This window comes from Saccopteryx bilineata, chromosome 8 (genome assembly GCF_036850765.1).
Source record: "Saccopteryx bilineata isolate mSacBil1 chromosome 8, mSacBil1_pri_phased_curated, whole genome shotgun sequence".
Taxonomy (NCBI): domain Eukaryota; kingdom Metazoa; phylum Chordata; class Mammalia; order Chiroptera; family Emballonuridae; genus Saccopteryx; species Saccopteryx bilineata.
Genome location: NC_089497.1, coordinates 53348277 through 53367149, shown reverse-complemented (window position 1 = coordinate 53367149; position 18873 = coordinate 53348277). Strand labels below are relative to the sequence as shown.

Genomic DNA, 18873 nt, shown 5'->3' with positions numbered 1-18873 from the left:
AAACATCAATTCTTCGTTGTGGCTCCTTAGTTGTTCATTGATTGATTTCTCATATGTGCCTTGATCAGGGGGCTACAGGATACCGGGTGACCCCTTGCTCGAGCAGCAACCTTGGGCTCAAGCTGGTGAGCCTTGCTCAAACCACATGAGCCAGCGCTCAAGCTGGTGACCTTGGGGTCTTGAACCTGGGTCCTCCACATCCCAGTCTGACGCTCTATCCACTGCGCCACCACCTGGTCAGGCAATCCATCTGGAATTAGTACATGTAAATGATGTGATTCAGTAACAGTTGATATTTTGGATTCAGTAACAAAAGTAAGTACTATGGTGCAGAATATTTTTCAGTAAGTAATTCTGGAAAGATACTAGAGATAACCTTTATTTAATATTAACTTCTTAGAAGTGAAGAAAATACATTTGGGCCCTGGCCAGGTTGGTCACTTGGTTCGAGTGTCATTCTGATACGCCAAGGTTGCATGTTGGGTTCCCAGTCTAGACACATACAAGAATCAACCAATGAATGCATGAAATGGGTGGAACAACAAATATATCTCTCTTTCTCTATCTCTTCCTCTCTCTTTCTCTCTCTCTCTCTCCCTCCCTCCCTCCCTTCCTTTCTCTCTAAAAAGAAAAATCAATAAATAAAATTTAAAAAGAAAACACTTCGTAGTTCCTTTTGTATGTTCATATTTGTGAAGCAGCTATATATTGTGAAGTTCACTTGTAGGGCAGTTGCTGTTTATTAGCATTCTTTTGACTTAAACAGGCCATTGACCTTTCCATCCAATTAAATTATTTTTTTTAATTTTAATTTAATTTTATTTTTTTACAGAGACAGAGAGAGAGTCAGAGTGAGGGATAGACAGGGACAGACAGACAGGAACGGAGAGATGAGAAGCATTAGTTGAGCATTGGGACACCTTAGTTGTTCATTGATTGCTTTCTCATATGTGCCTTGACCGTGGGCCTTCAGCAGACGGAGTAACCCCTTACTCAAGCCAGCGACCTTGCTCGAGCCAGCTGGTGAGCTTTGTTCAAACCAGATGAGCCCGTGCTCATCTGGAGACTTCGGGGTCTCGAACCTGGGTCTTCCGCATCCCAGTCTGATGCTCTATCCACTGTGCCACCGCCTGGTCAGGCTCCAATTAAATTATTAAAAGCACAAATTTGTTTCCCAGTTTTTTCAGTGTATGACAAACTAAGCAGACAGATACCTGATAGCTATCAGTCCCTGTAGATATTCTAGTTCATAGTTATGACAGGTCTTTTTAAAACTAGAGCATTGCTACATAATAAAAATACAGAGACAGAAGAGGAGATAGGAAATGAATGAATAAAAGCAAGGAAATCACTGAAAGTTAGGAAATAAAAAGAGAAACATGAAAAATCAGAGAAGTTAACGTTAATCACAGGCCCATAAATAATATTAGTCATGTGGTTTTGTTGTTTTGTTTGGGTTTTTTTCTTTTGCTTTGGGAATGAGATAGACTTCTCCTCTCCTCTTGGGTGCCACCATTTGTGTTCTCTTTTTTAATATCCTGTCAAATGTTTATGGTTAAATCATTTTGGGATTCTTGCATTCATATTTATATTTCTTCATTATTTCCTTTAGGCAGTTGAGAATTGTGAACCAGCAACTTAAAAAACAAGGAAAAACTAATAAGGCATCTGGTTCTCAGGAATGTAACCTTGAATGTAAGTAAAAGAACTTTTAGGAACTGATGGTAAATTCTTTGTGGCTCTAGAAATATTGATAAAGAATTGAGCTTTCCTAATTATTTTATCTTAAGTAGACTTTCTTTTTCAAAAATTAAAAAAATGGGATTAATACTCCTTATTAAAATTTAAAATAGTGCAGAAACAGAAAAATAAAAGATTCATGATATCACTTCCCAAAACTATTTCCCTATTTCTTTTAAAAAGGCTGTATTTCCTTTCACCTATTATCTGTCATATATAATTAATTCATTTCCCAAATAGTTACTGAGTATCTAAGGTGTGACAGGCAACACTGGAACTATGTAAGTACTTTTTTTTTTTTTTGTAAATGAGATTTGTACAGTATATATCAGGGGTCCCCAAACTTTTTACATAGGGGGCCAGCCAGTTCTGTGTCCCTCAGACCGTTGGAGGGCCGGAGTATAAAAAAAACTATAAACAAATCCCTATGCACACTGCACATATCTTATTTTTAAGTAAACAAAACGGGAACAAATACAATATTTAAAATAAAGAACAAGTAAATTTAAATCAACAAACTGACCAGTATTTCAATGGGAACTATGCTCCTCTCACTGACCACCAATGAAACAGGTGCCCCTTCCAGAAGTGCGGTGGGGGCCGGATAAATGGCCTCAGGGGGCCGCATGTGGCCCGCAGGCCGTAGTTTGGGGACCCCTGGTATATATCCTTCTGCAGCTTGCATTATTTGCTTAACATGTAGTGGCTTTTTTCTCTAGCAAAATAAATAGGTTTCTTTCTGGTTAAGAACCACTTGGATATTCTGCTTATGTGGTTATATCCTAATGTATTCAAAATCATCTGCTGATAGATATCTATGTACTTCCCACATTTTCCCAATGTAAACAGTGCTACAGTGAAAGTCCTTTTTTTTTTCTAATTTATTGATTTTACAGAGAGAGAGAGAGAGAGAGAGAGATGTCCATTTGTAGTTCCACTTATTTATGCACTCATTGGTTGATTCTTGTGTGTGCCCTGATGGGGGATCAAATCCACAACCTTGATGTATTGTGACAACACTGAGCGACCTGGCCAGGGCTGAAAATCTTGTACATAAATCTATGTACACATGTGTGACCATTTTTACAGATTTTGCAGTAGGACTGATAAGTCAATAGTCATATACAGTTACAATTTTGATAGATATTGCTAAATTATCCTTATGGATCACAGAGTTTGAAGTAAAAGAAAAGAAAAAACTGATACTACTAGAGTAAAAAATGAGAACTTTTTGTTTTGGGAGGATACTTTTCCCAAGCCTGACAAAAACTCAGTTGCCACAAGGAAAAGATTAATAAGATATACCCTAGAAGATAAAATATATCCCAGAAAATTTTTTTAATTTTAATTTTTTTCTGGACATCAAAATTATGAATACATTCCAGATGCATCAACAAAATAGGAAACATTTTTTTTAATTACATGATATGACAAAAGCTTAATTTTCCTAATACCTGAAATAAGAAAAATATGAGCACACAACAGCACACACACCTTATAAAAGTGTTTAACTTCCCCAGTGTAATTTTGGAAAGGTCATTTTGATCCCACTTTGAATGGAGGGAGGATGAGAGGGAGAGACAAAATAGGCCATGATGAGAAGTAGGGAGATCAGTGGGTCCCATTCTGAGTAGCTTATCTTTTTTTATTTTTATGCATTTACTTATTGTTTCCCTGGGAGCCTTTATTGCTATTTATAATGACCTGTTTGTTACCAGCTCCATGAGAGTATGGACCCATGTGTCTGTTGTTCACCACTGTATGCTCTGATTCTACTACAATGCCTCACACAATGAGCCTTCACTCGGGGCTGGAGTTTTTAAGCAAATGGTGTCATATACTTTTATAGCCATTAAGAAGAATGTGAAAACAAAGAACAAAAACCACATGATCTTATCAATAGACGCAGAAAAGGCTTTCGATAAAATACAACACAATTTTATGTTTAAGACTCTCAACAAAATGGGTATAGAAGGAAAATATCTCAACATGATAATGGCCATATATGATAAACCATCAGCTAACATCATATTAAATGGCACAAAACTGAAGGCTTTCCCCCTTAAATCAGGAACAAGACAGGGTTGTCCACTCTCTCCACTCTTATTTAATGTGGTACTAGAGGTTCTAGCCAGAGCAATCAGACAAGACAAAGAAATAAAAGGCATCCATATCGGAAAAGAAGAAGTAAAGGTATCACTTTTTGCAGATGATATGATCCTATACATCGAAAACCCCAAAATCCACAAAAAGACTACTAGAAACAATAAGCCAATACAGTAAGGTCGCAGGATACAAAATTAACCTACAGAAGTCAATAGCCTTTCTATATGCCAACAATGAAACATTTGAGAACGAACTGAAAAGAATAATCCCCTTCACGATTGCAACAAAAAAAAAATACCTAGGAATAAACATAACAAAGAATGTAAAGGACTTATATAGTGAAAACTATAAACCATTGTTAAGGGAAATCGAAAAAGATATAATGAGATGGAAGAATATTCCTTGTTCTTGGTTAGGAAGAATAAATATAATCAAGATGGCCATATTATCCAAAGCAATATACAAATTTAATGCAATTCCTATCAAAATTTCAATGACATTTTTAAAGAAATGAAGCAAAAAATCATCAGATTTATATGAAACTATAAAAAACCCCGAATAGCCAAAGCAATCCTAAAGAAAAAGAATGAAGCTAGGGGCATTACAATACCTGACTTCAAACTATATTATAGAGCCACGATAATCAAAACAGCATGGTATTGGCAGAAAAATAAACACTCAGACCAATGGAACAGAATAGAAAACCCAGAAATAAAACCACATATATATAGTCAAATAATTTTTGATAAAGGGACCAACAACACACAATGGAGAAAAGAAAGCCTCTTCAATAAATGGTGCTGGGAAAACTGGAAAGCCACATGCAAAAGAATGAAACTGGACTACAGTTTGTCCCCCTGTACTAAAATTAACTCAAAATGGATCAAAGATCTAAACATAAGACCTGAAACAATAAAGTACATAGAAGAAGACATAGGTACTAAACTCATGGACCTGGGTTTTAAAGAACATTTTATGAATTTGACTCCAAAGGCAAGAGAAGTGAAGGCAAAAATTAATGAATGGGACATCAGACTAAGAAGTTTTTAATCAGCAAGAGAAACTGATAACAAAATAAACAGACAGCCAACTATATGGGAACTGATATTTTCAAACGACAGCTCAGATAAGGGCCTAATATCCAAAATATACAAAGAACTCATAAAACTCAACAACAAACAAACAAACAAACAATCCAATAAAAAAATGGGAAGAGGACATGAACAGACACTTCTCCCAGGAAGAAATACAAATGGCCAACAGATATATGAAAAGATGCTCATCTTCTTTAGCTATTAGAGAAATGCAAATCAAAACGGCAATGAGATACCACCTCACACCTGTTCGATTAGCTGTTATTAGCAAGTCAGGTAATAGCAAATGTTGGAGAGGCTGTGGAGAAAAAGGAACCCTCATACACTGTTGGTGGGAATGTAAAGTAGTACAACCATTATGGAAGAAAGTATGGTGGTTCCTCAAAAAACTGAAAATAGAACTACCTTATGACCCAGCAATCCCTCTACTGGGTATATATCCCCAAAACTCAGAAACATTGATACGTAAAGACACATGCAGCCCCATGTTTATTGCAGCATTGTTCACAGTGGCCAGGACATGGAAACAACCAAAAAGCCCATCAATAGATGACTGGATAAAGAAGATGTGGCACATATACACTATGGAATACTACTCAGCCATAAGAAATGATGACATCGGAACATTTACAGCAAAATGGTGGGATCTTGATAACATGATACGAAGCGAAATAAGTACATCAGAAAAAAACAGGAACTGTATTATTCCATACGTAGGTGGGACATAATAGTGAAACTAAGAGACATTGATAAGAGTGTGGTGGTTACGGGGGGGAGGGGGGAATGGGAGAGGGATAGGGGGTGGGAGGGGCACAAAGAAAACAAGATAGAAGGTGACAGAGCACAATCTGACTTTGGGTGGTGGGTATGCAACATAATTGAAAGACAAGATAACCTGGACTTGTTATCTTTGAATATATGTATCCTGATTTATTGATATCACCCCATTTAAAAAATAAAATTATAAAATAAAAAAAATAAAATAAAAAAAAAAAGAAGATGTGGCACATATACACTATGGAATACTACTCAGCCATAAGAAATGATGACATCGGATCATTTACAGCAAAATGGTGGGATCTTGGTAACATTATACGAAGTGAAATAAGTAAATCAGAAAAAGCCAGGAACTGCATTATTCCATACGTAGGTGGAACATAAAAGTGAGACTAAGAGACATTGATAAGAATGTGGTGGTTACGTGGGGAGGAGGGAGAGGGAGAGGGAAAGGGGGAGGCAGAGGGGCACAAAGAAAACAAGATAGAAGGTGACAGAGGACAATCTGACTTTAGGTGATGGGTATGCAACATAATTGAACGACAAGATAACCTGGACATATTATCTTTGAATATATGTATCCTGATTTATTGATGTCGCCCCATTAAAAAAATAAAATTAAAAAAAAAAAGAAGAATGTGATAGCTTTATGTGCTAACATATAAAATCTCATAGGTGGGAGGAAAGGCAAAGGCAAGGTGAGAAATTGTGAGTATACCATAATATGATTTATTATGCTTAAACACTTATTTGCTGTAAAAATATTTTCCAGAAAAATACCAAAATTAATAGTGATTGCCTCTGGGGGGAGAGTAGAAAAGTAGAGGCGGGTGGAAGGGAGATCCTCACTGAGACTCATTGGTATTACGTGGTGTCTGAATTTTTTTTTTTTTTAATAAATTTTTATTAATGGTAATGGGATGACAATAAATCATGGTACATATATTCAAAGAAAACATGTCTAGGTTATTTTGTCATCAAATTATGTTGCAAACCCCTCGCCCAAAGTCAGATTGTCCTCCGTCACCCTCTATCTAGTTCTCTGTGCCCCTCCCCCTCCCCCTAACTCTCTCCCTCCCTCCCTCCCATGTCCTCCCTCCCCCCCCCACCCTTGGTAACCACCACACTCTTGTCCATGTCTCTTAGTCTCATTTTTATATTCCACCAATGTATGGAATCATGTAGTTCTTGTTTTTTCCTGATTTGCTTATTTCACTCCTTATAATGTTATCAAGATCCCACCATTTTGCTGTAAATGATCTGATGTCATCATTTCTTATGGCTGAGTAGTATTCCATAGTGTATATGTGCCACATCTTCTTTATCCAGTCTTCTGTTGAAGGGCTTTTTGGTTGTTTCCATGTCTTGGCCACTGTGAACAGTGCTGCAATGAACATGGGGCTACATGTGTCTTCACGTATCAATGTTTCTGAGGTTTTGGGGTATATACCCAGTAGAGGGATTGCTGGGTCATAAGGTAGTTCTATTTGCAGTTTTTTGAGCAACCACCATACTTTCCTCCATAATGGTTGTACTACTTTACAGTCCCACCAACAGTGAATGAGGGTTCCTTTTTCTCCACAGCCTCTCCAACATTTGCTATTACCCATCTTGTTGATAATAGCTAATCTAACAGGAGTGAGGTGGTATCTCATTGTAGTTTTGATTTGCATTTCTCTAATAACTAATGAAGCTGAGCATCTTTTCATATATCTGTTGGCCATTTGTATCTCTTCCTGGGAGAAGTGTCTGTTCATGTCCTCTTCCCATTTTTTTATGGGATTGTTTGTTTGTTTGTTGTTGAGTTTTATGAGTTCTTTGTAAATTTTGGATATTAGGCCCTTATCTGAGCTGTCGTTTGAAAATATCAGTTCCCATATAGTTGGCTGTCTGTTTATTTTGATATCAGTTTCTCGTGCTGAGCAAAAACTTTTAATTCTGATGTAGTCCCATTCATTTATCTTTGCCTTCACTTCTCTTGCCATTGGAGTCAAGTTCATAAAATGTTCTTTAAAACCCAGGTCCATGATTTTAGTACCTATGTCTTCTTCTATGTACTTTATTGTTTCAGGTCTTATATTTAGGTCTTTGATCCATTTTGAATTAATTTTAGTACACGGGGACAGGCTGTAGTCGAGTTTCATTCTTTTGCATGTGGCTTTCCAGTTTTCCCAACACCATTTGTTGAAGAGGCTTTCTTTTCTCCATTGTGTGTTGTTGGCCCCTTTATCAAAGATTATTTGACCATATATATGTGGTTTTATTTCTGGGCTTTCTATTCTGTTCCATTGGTCTGAGTGTCTATTTTTTTGCCAATACCATGCTGTTTTGATTATCGTGGCCCTATAATATAGTTTAAAGTCAGGTATTGTAATGCCCCCAGCTTCATTCTTTTTCCTTAGGATTGTTTTGGCTATTTGGGGTTTTTTATAGTTCCATATAAATCTGATGATTTTTTGTTCCAGTTCTTTAAAAAATCTCATAGGGATTTTGATGGGAATTGCATTAAATTTGTATATTGCTTTGGGTAATATGGCCATTTTGATTATATTTATTCTTCCTATCCAAGAACAAGGAATATTTTTCCATCTCATTGTATCTTTTTCGATTTCCCTTAACAATGCTTTGTAATTTTCATTATATAGGTCCTTTACGTTCTTTGTTATGTTTATTCCTAGGTATTTTATTTTTTTTGTTGCAATCGTGAAGGGGATTATTTTTTTTAGTTCGTTTTCTAATATTTCATTGTTGGCATATAGAAAGGCTATAGACTTTTGTATGTTAATTTTGTATCCTGCGACCTTACTGTATTGGTTTATTGTTTCTAATAATCTTTTTGTGGAGTCCTTCGGGTTTTCGATGTATAGGATCATATCATCAGCAAAAAGTGATAGCTTTACTTCTTCTTTTCCGATATGGATGCCTTTTATTTCTTTGTCTTGTCTGATTGCTCTGGCCAGAACTTCTAGCACCACGTTGAATAAGAGTGGAGAGAGTGGACAACCCTGTCTTGTTCCTGATTTAAGGTAGAAAGTCCTCAGTTTTATGCCGTTTAATAGGATGTTGGCTGATGGTTTATCATATATGGCCTTTATCATGTTGAGATATTTTCCTTCTATACCCATTTTGTTGAGAGTCTTAAACATAAAATTGTGTTGTATTTTATCAAAAGCCTTTTCTGCATCTATTGATAAGATCATGTGGTTTTTGTTCTTTGTTTTGTTGATATGGTGTATTACATTAACCGTTTTGCGTATGTTGAACCATCCTTGAGATTCTGGGATGAATCCCACTTGATCATGATGTATTATTTTTTTAATATGTTGTTGTATTCGGTTTGCCAGTATTTTGTTTAGTATTTTAGCATCTGTATTCATTAGAGATATTGGTCTGTAGTTTTCTTTCTTTGTGCCATCCTTGCCAGGTTTTGGTATGAGGGTTATGTTGGCCTCATAAAATGTGTTTGGAAGTATTGCTTCTTCTTCAATTTTTTGGAAGACTTTGAGTAGAATAGGAACCAAGTCTTCTTTGAATGTTTGATAGAATTCACTAGTATAACCATCTGGGCCTGGACTTTTATTTTTGGGGAGGTTTTTAATAGTTTTTTCTATTTCCTCCCTGCTGATTGGTCTGTTTAGGCTTTCTGCTTCTTCATGACTCAGTCTAGGAAGGTTGTATTGTTCTAGGAATTTATCCATTTCTTCTAGATTGTTGTATTTGGTGGCATATAATTTTTCATAGTATTCTACAATAATTCTTTGTATTTCTATGATGTCTGTGGTGATCTCTCCTCTTTCATTTTGGATTTTATTTATTTGAGTCCTGTGTCTTTTTTCCTTGGTGAGTCTTGCCAAGGGTTTGTCAATTTTGTTGACCTTTTCAAAGAACCAGCTCCTTGTTTTATTGATTTTTTCTATAGTTTTTCTGTTCTCTATTTCATTTATTTCTGCTCTGATTTTTATTATCTCCTTTCTTCGGCTGGTTTTGGGTTGTCTTTGTTCTTCTTTTTCTAGTTCCTTAAGGTGTGAAGTTAAGTGGTTTACTTCGGCTCTCTCTTGTTTGTTCATATAGGCCTGAAGTGATATGAACTTTCCTCTTATTACTGCTTTTGCTGCATCCCAGAGATTCTGATATGTCATATTTTCATTTTCATTTGTCTGTATATATCTTTTGATTTCTGCGCTTATTTCTTCTTTGACCCATTCATTTTTTAGAAGTATGTTGTTTAGTTTCCACATTTTTGTGGGTTTTTCCCCCTCTTTTTTGCAGTTGAATTCTAGTTTCAAGGCTTTATGATCAGAAAATATGCTTGGTACAATTTCAATTTTTCTAAATTTGCTGATATTGTCTTTGTGGCCCAACATATGGTCAATTCTTGAGAATGTTCCATGTACACTAGAGAAAAATGTATACTCTGTCGCTTTGGGATGAAGTGTCCTGTAGATGTCTATCATATCCAGGTATTCTAGTATTTCATTTAAGGCCACTATATCTTTATTGATTCTCTGTTTGGATGACCGATCTAGAGCCGTCAGCGGTGTATTGAGGTCTCCAAGTATGATTGTATTTTTGTTAGTTTTTGTTTTAAGGTCAATAAGTAGCTGTCTTATATATTTTGGTGCTCCTTGGTTTGGTGCATATATATTAAGGATTGTTATGTCTTCTTGATTCAACTTCCCCTTAATCATTATGAAATGACCATTTTTGTCTCTGAGTACTTTTTCTGTCTTGTAGTCAGCATTATTAGATATGAGTATTGCTACGCCTGCTTTTTTTTGGGTGTTGTTTGCTTGGAGTATTGTTTTCCAGCCTTTCACTTTGAATTTGTTTTTATCCTTGTTGCTTAGATGTGTTTCTTGTAGGCAGCGTATAGTTGGATTTTCTTTTTTAATCCATTCTGCTACTCTGTGTCTTTTTATTGGTAAGTTTAATCCATTTACATTTAGTGTAATTATTGACACTTGTGGGTTCCCTACTGCCATTTTATAAATTGCTTTCTGTTAGTTTTGTATCTAGTTTGATTCTTCTCTTTTGTTTTTCTATCATTTGTTTTTGTTTGTTTGTGTTCCATACTTCTTTCCTCTGTTGCTACCTTTTTTGTGTTTTTGTGGTGGTTTTTTTAAGGGTGGTTACCATTAAGTAATGAAAAGGGTACCTACCATATTCATTGTAGTACCCTATCTTATAAGTATTTCTGCACTTCATCATCCTTTGCTACTGTTAATCTCCATCCTCTCCCCCCTTTTTTTCCTTTGTTGTCACAGTTTAAGTTTGGTTTTATTGTGTTCTTGGTGGAGCTGTTACTTGTGGTGTTGTTTTCTTTTGTTCTTTGAATCTGGTTGGAAAACCCCCCTTAGTATTTCCTGGAGTGGGGGCTTTCTGTTGATAAATTCTCTCATCTTTTCTGTTTTTGTGAATGTTTTTATATCTCCTTCATACTTGAAGGATAGCTTTGATGGGTATAGTATTCTTGGCTGAAAGTTCCTCTCTTTCAGGGCTTTAAATATTGGGGTCCACTCTCTTCTAGCTTGTAGAGTTTCTGTTGAGAAATCTGATGATAATCTAATAGGCCTTCCTTTATATGTTGTACTCTTCTTTTCCCTGGCTGCCTTGAGAATTTTTTCTTTGTCATTGGTTTGTGTCATCTTTATTATGATGTGCCTTGGAGTGGGTTTGTTGGGGTTAAGAAAACTTGGTGTTCTGTTTGCTTCTTGAATTTGAGGCTTTAGTTCCTTCCACAGGCTTGGGAAGTTCTCGTCTATTATTTGTTTGAGTATATTCTCCATTCCATTTTCTTTCTCTTCTCCCTCTGATATACCTATTATTCTTATGTTATTCTTTCTGATGGAGTCAGACAATTCCTGTAGGGCTTTCTCGTTTTTTATTATTTTTGAGTCTCTTTCTTCTTCTCTCTGTTGTGCCTCAAGTTGTTTGTCTTCTATTTCACTAATCCTATCTTCAATCTGGGCTGTTCTGTTAGCTAAGCTTGTTACCTCATTTTTCAGCTCGTGAATTGAGTTTTTCATTTCTGTTTGATTTGTTTTTATAGTTTCAATTTCCTTGGTAATATATTCTTTGTGTTCATTGAGTTGTTTTCTGATCTCCCTATATTGCCTTTCTGTGTTTTCTTGTATATCTCTGAGTATTTTTAAGATTTCTATTTTAAATTCTCTGTCATTTAGCTCCAAGGCTTCCAATATATTAAGTCTTTTCCACATCTATTTGTGTTACCTCTCTTTCTTTTGTATCCATAATATTCGATTTCCTCTTTCTTATTGGCATCTGAGGGTGGTCTTATTGATAGCACTAATTAGAATTAATAAAGAGTAAAAAGAAAAAAAAAAAAAAAGGGTAAAACACCCCACAAAAAAAACCAGTAATAATTTATTATTTCCCCCTTTTTTTCTCTCTTCTCTTTCCCTCCTCTCCCCTCCTCAGGGAAATATCGTGCCTATAATGGAGGGCCTGATTTGGGGTGAAGAGTTCAAGGGGCAAAAAAAAGGGAGTAGGGACCTACTAAATGCAAAAAAAAAAAAAAAAGGAAGAAAATCTTAGACAAGCATAAGATGATTTGCTTGTAAGTGATGGTCAACTAAGAGATATAATGAGAGGGATAAGAGGGAATCAGAAAAAAGGACCAAAAAAGAATAATAAAGAAGAAAAAATAAAAATAATAAGTAAAAATCTGTTGTATTAAGTGGAGCGAAGACTAAATACAATGGAGACCTTAGGTTGGGAGGACCCAAAATGCCACAAAAATAAACAAACAAGAGAAAAATAAATAAAAACAAAAGCAAAAAAGAGAAATAAAGCCAAAAAAAAGCCTTGAGTCCCAAATTAATTTCTTTGTGATTGAGGATTATATGGGAGGAAAGTAAAATGAGAAAAGAAAAAACGAATAGAAAGGAAAAAATAAGAAAAAGAGAAAAACGAAGGAAGAAATAAAATAGGAGGAGAAAAAAACAAAATAAAGCAAGACAAAAAAAAAACAAAAAAAAAACAAAAGAGGAGAGAGTGAGAGTTAAGTGTTTTGGAGTATAACCTTAAAGGAGGGTGAGGATGAAGAAGAAAAATAAAATGCAACACTCATGGGTAGTGTAGTTCAAGAAAGGGGAAGCATAAGATGGGCAGAGAATAGAAGGACCAAGGTGGAGGAAATAAAGGCAAAAAGATAGAAGAAACAAACAACAACAACAACAAAATTAGTGGATCAAGTTGTAAAGTCTGTGGGTTTTTCTTGATTTTGAGAGGTTAACTTCTTCCTTTTTCTTTTCTCTCCCTCTTCCTAGTCGGTGACTCTGTACCCCAGGCTCTGCCCCTGTGTCACTCTTAGGTAGGGATTTGCAGTTGATGGGATTCTATGGCAATGTCATATAATTGGCTTTAGTCTTGCTGGAAGTAAAGGCTTGTTGGCGTTTGCAGGGTCCAACGATGAGAGAGTTTGCTTTCCTGGATTCTCTTTCCTAGTCCCCCCTTTCTGAATTAGCAGCCTGGTGATCCAGCTATAAGGCTGCAACTGCTTCTGCCTGGGGAGTAAGAGGCTCAAAGAGCTGGGAAATCCCCACTCTATCCCCACTCAGTGCAAGGCTTTGGGAAAGGCTCTGAGAGTCAGGGCCTCCAGTGTAATCAGGCGGGGGTGGGAGTCAATTGTTGTCAAGGTGACTGTTCAGCGCCTATCATTTAGTTGGACCTCTCAACCCAGGCTTTCCACACTTTGTAGCCTGTTTTTGCAGGGAAGAAGAGGCACTAGTCTCTGCTTACGACTAGTGTAGTATAGACCTTATTATCTGCCAAGTCCTTCTTGTTAGCGTTTATCCCTGAATATGGAGGCTCTATCAATCAGAAGTTGCCCCCGCCCCTTTAGCGAGAGGCACTAAAAAATATCACGCCTCTTGTCTTGGATCGCTGAACTGAGAGAGATCTTATCAATTAGAACCAAGGGTGCGCAGATTTTATGGGTTAAGCTAATTTCAGTGATTGGGTCGCAGCTGTGCTTCGGAAGGTATTTTAGGCTGCCTGCGCGCGCCCCTCCCCCAACGCTTGATTGTTAGCTTGAATGGCTGGGTGAGGTGCCCCGCCCACAGAGAGAATCTCCCAAGCCTCTCCCGCTCGCCCCGCCGGCGGCTGGACCGCACCAGGCGCAGGATAATGGAGCCCCCTGGGTGTGCGGGCCAGCAGGGCGCCCTGGGCGCGTGGAATGCCCAAGGCACGCGCGCGAATGGGGCGCTCCGGGCACCGGTGGCCGGCGACCCCCACTCGCAGTGTGCGGGCCGCTGGGAACGTCAGCGGTGCTCAACCGGACCGGGCGCGCGCGGCGGCTCGTGGCGGCCGCTCGCGGTGGCAGTTCGCGGCGGCCGCTCGCGGCGGCGGCTCGCGGGGGCTCGCGGCGGCTTGCGGCGGCCGCTCGCGGCGGCTCCCGGTTCCCAAGTATATGGGCTGACTCACCGCAGGCGCACTCCCTCGCGGCTTGAATGAGCGTCGCTGCTGCGGTAGCTTCCTCCACACCCTCGTCTCTCAGATTCAAGTGATAACAGTCCTTTTGCTTTCAGTTTGTGTGGAACTCCGGAATGCTCCGAGGATAAATTTTTCTGTTTCTAGTTGATAAATTTGTTGTGATTTAGGGGAGAGCTGTCGGACGCGCTTCTCACGGCGCCATTTCCGTGACGTCACTCACTTTTTGAATTTTTTTTTTTAATAAACATTTAGTATTAGCATAGAACTGCTCAAACATATAATTATTAAATAGAATTAATAAATTCTAAGCCTTTTCTTTTTTAAAAACAGGTCTTTTCTGGGTTTTCGCTCTTTAAATTGGGGAAACAATCATTTGATCTGTTTTGTCTTACAGTGTTTTCCCTTCAGTCATTGAATATGTCACTGCAAAATCAATTACAGGAGTCACTAAAGAGCCAGGAATTACTACAGAGTAAAAATGAAGAGCTTTTAAAGGTGATTGAAAATCAGAAAGATGAAAACAAAAAGTTTGCTGGTATATTTAAAGAGAAAGATCAAACCATACTTGAAAATAAACAGCAATTTGACATTGAGACAACTAGAATAAAAATTGGTATGTATTTGAGCTGTAGTTATGGTCACATTTTTAAAAAGGAATAAGGAAACCGAAAGTTATTTGTCATTTTAGAATTAGAAGAAGCCGAGGTCAATCTGAAAAGCTGCCAGTTTAAATTAGAAGCTGCTGAAAAGGAAAATCAGATATTGGGAATAACATTACGTCAGCGTGATGCCGAGGTGACTCGACTGAGAGACCTAACCAGGTAATATTGACCATTTGAATAACTTATTCCTTTTAATAGATATATCTATTGTATAAACTTCAAAATAATTTTAGACTTGCTCTCTTTCCCTTATTTTGTCAGTGTTTTTGCTAATTTCTAGTTTGTTTGTTTTTATTCTGTTTCAAATAAGTTAAATTTAGAAATGTGAAATCTGGCAAATACTTTTTTAAACCATGAGATTCCAGAAAAAGGGCTCTGATGTGGAGCTGAAGATTTATTTACCAAAATGGTTAGGAGCTCTCTGGTTCTAAAAAGCTAGAGAAAACTGAGTGCCATCCTAGCTCTACCCTGTTTTAGCTAAATGTTTTAGCTAAATGACTTTGAGCAGGTTACTCGTCCCTAAACCTCAGCTGTAAAGTGGGGGCAAGAATAGGGTTGATTGCGGGGGACAAAGAAGTATCACAGGAGAAGCACTTAGCACAATAGGTTCTAATGCCACATGATCTTGGATAAGTCATTTAGCTTCTTTGAGCCTCAAATATCAGTAGAATGAGAGAGTTGGCAGCTATTCTTAATTTCTATGTTCTTAAGTCTTTACTGAAATAAAATCACTTCACTCAATTATCATATGATACATACTTATAAAGTTTAGTTTTCTCTTCAGATATTTGCTAAGAATTGGATTTTCCACTACTTTTTAAAATTCCAGAAGAGAAGCCAGTTATTTTAGGCCTGAATATCTTATCTGACCATGCTTTTGAATGATTCTGGAAATTTATAGTTCCCAATATAAAAAAATCCTGAATATAAAACAATCTCCTCTGTATTTCAAATGAGAGGGCCCATTTTGAATTGTAAACTTTTAGGAAAATAGATGAAATAGTAATATATATGTAATATTTAATTTATTAATTTAGTTTTGTAAACATTTGAAATGACTTTATATAAGCTCTGTTAGCAAAGAAATATTGCTTTTTGTCCACATTTACATTTCAAAGAATAATTTCATTCAAACTTCATTGAACAGTGGGAAAAGCAAACGACACTTCCTGTATCTGCATTGTGTTATAATTAATTAGGCTTTAGTCAGCTTTTCTAAAATGTTGGTCTGTTCTGCTCTGTTCAAAGTACAAGTAATTGAGAGAATTTCCCTTCTTATGAAAGTCTATAAGGTTTCCAAAGGAGAAAACTTCTCTTCTGAGGATACTTTTGTGTTGTTGCTTGACCAAGAGGTGGGGCAGTGGATAGGACGTTACACTGGGATGCAAAGGACCCAGGTTCAAAACAGCAAGGTTGCCAGCTTGAGCGTAAGCTTATCTGGTTTGAGAAAGACTCACCAGCTTGAGCCCAGGGTCACTGGTTTGAGCAAGGGGTCACGCACTGTGCTGTAGCCTCCCCTCCCCCCCCCCCCCCCGTCAAGGCACGTGAGAAAGCAATCAGTGAACAACTAAGGTGCCACAACGAAGAATTGATGCTTCTCATCTCTCTCCCTTCCTGTCTGTCTGTCCCTCTCTCTGTCTCTGTCACAAAAACAAAAACAAAAAAACTCTGTTGTTATCACATATTTGTGGTAAAAGAGCCAGTCACAAAAGGCACCATATTGTATGATTCCATTTAAATGAAATGTCCAGAATAGGCAAGCTCCTGGAAATAACAGTAGAGTAGTGGTTGCCAAGGGCTGGAAAAAGAGGAGAAGACGTAGTGAGTAACTACTGATGGGTATGGAATTACTTTTTAAGATGATGAAAATGTTCTGAAATTAAAGAGGATTATACAACTCTAAATACTAAAAACCACTAAGTTGTATACTTTTAAAAGGTATATTCAATATAGCATATAAGTTATATCTCAATAAACTTTTAAGTATATATGGTATATAGTCAATTTGAAAAAGAAAAACTGTCAGTGTGGCCAGTGTCCACATGCAGCTGCTTAGCACTGGGAGCGTCTCCGCCACTCCAGGTGCTTAATTCTCAGCCCCACACAGAAACTGACACAGAGGATCCCGTTCCCTGTGAGTCTTCTTTTCTTCTCATAGTTTTTTCTTCATACTACAAAATCTAGCTCCTTTATGGGCATGAACTCAGAAACTGCTATTATCTTTTATTTATAAAGTACTTTAATTTTTTTTAAAAAAAATTTCTCTCCCATATTTATTGTTTTATTTGTCCTCATGTATGGAAGGAAGATTTTAATATCTGCATTTTCATAGATGGGGGAACTGGGACCATGCAAATTATATATTAATAGAAATTTAATAACAGAGCTGGGGCTAGAACTTCCATGTCTTAATTCCTAGCCATGTTTTCTTTTGCTCTTGCACATCTCATGGCCTTAGATAAAATAGTTTATTTCTGGTAACAACTTCATGCTTCATGTAGTCTAAGTAAACCTTAGCATTTTTTTTTAACCTGAGAGATGAATGGATAAATGGTTGGAGACATTTACTTAATTATTTATTCAACAAACATTTTTTGCATATTATGTTTCAAATATGTGTGTATGAAACACACACAAAAATATTTAATCACTTTAGGTGCTAAATATCCACAATATCAAGCAAAAAGCTTATTCTAGTGCTTTGTGGGGAGATACACCTTTTGTAATGCTATGTAGGGAGATAACATGTTTTTTTAAGGATAAACTGGACTAAAAGCTATTTAACATGTGTGGTACATTTGTGAAGAAAATTAACAAAAATGTAAGAACAGTTTCAGAGTAAGTGGTGGTATAATTATGCCAGAAGTTAGCATAAATGGAAGCCCAGAGAAGTGAAGGGACTTCCTGACTGTCACAGCTAGTTGGTGCCTAAGCTGGGACCTGAGCCAAGATTTTGGGTTCCTTCTTTCGCCTTCCTTACTATTTTGAAAGGACAGCTTCTCTCTGAGAGAAAATGACTCATTATTGAGAGATCTTTCTGCCTTTGTAAAAGATACCTTTGTACCTGTGAATTCTTTCAAAATAACACACAGCCCGCCTTTTTCGGTGTTTATTAGGAATGAAAAAGGATTTGCTTGCAACAGCAGTCTTTAACATTTACCCAAAGCCAACAGCATGGGAACTGAAAGCTCATTAATTCTTGTATTTTATTTTATTTGTTCTTAGAAAAGACTGTCTCCACTATTAGACATATAGATATATTATCGCCTTACGACTCTCAAAAATTCTCCCATCAGTTTTTCCATTGTTGCCAAGGACCTTTTCTTTTTATGCTGGCATGAATCCTGACTCATGACTGCTATCCATTAGATTAATTTTAAATGATTATAGAATCATTTGTGGGCTGGCTTAGCATAATGTCTTAGAAGGGTTGATACTACTACTACATTTTCTCAAGATTGAATAACAGCTTCAGAATGAAGTACATATATACCCGTTGATGTTTATTCTGTTCTTTAAATTACAAGCAAAATAATCTGGCTTTGAGACTAATTGTATCAAAATTCATCCATGTTGGTCATTTATAATATTTTTGGTGATACCTTTTGCCATTAAATTAATTAAGAATATTTCTAGTAATATAGCTAGGCTACTATGACCACTTTAATTTTACTTTGACATTAAGAGGTAAATTAAAGAAAAAAATAGGTAAATTAGCAACATCCAGCAATACAGACAAATAAATCTTCACATTAATCTACCTCATTCCTCTTCCCTACAGCAATGCACCTCAGATAGGTGTATGTCTTTTGTAGGTATGTGGTTTTAAAAAACTTTTTCCCATTGATTTGAGAGAAAGGAAGGGAGAAAGAGAGAGAGAAAAGCATGAACTCGTTACACTTAGTTGTTCAATTTACTGTGCATGCATTGGTTGCTTCTCATATGTGCCCTGACCAGAGATTGAACCCGCAACCTCACCATGCCAAGACAATGCTCTATCCACTGAGCAACCGGGCCAGGGCTGTATGTGTGAAAAGAGA

The 18873-nt window shown here is 37.0% G+C and overlaps 1 protein-coding gene across 4 annotated transcripts in view; it reads left to right on the top strand.

Moving 5' to 3' along the window:
• CCDC14 (coiled-coil domain containing 14) overlaps positions 1-18873 on the top strand; it is a 72967-nt gene that overhangs the window by 49123 nt on the left and 4971 nt on the right. For all 4 annotated transcript variants that reach the window (XM_066241513.1, XM_066241515.1, XM_066241514.1 and 1 more), the window contains exons 10-12: positions 1613-1695; positions 14566-14784; positions 14860-14992. In XM_066241513.1, the coding sequence (XP_066097610.1) occupies positions 1613-1695; positions 14566-14784; positions 14860-14992 (435 nt within the window). The remainder of the gene's footprint in view (positions 1-1612; positions 1696-14565; positions 14785-14859; positions 14993-18873) is intronic.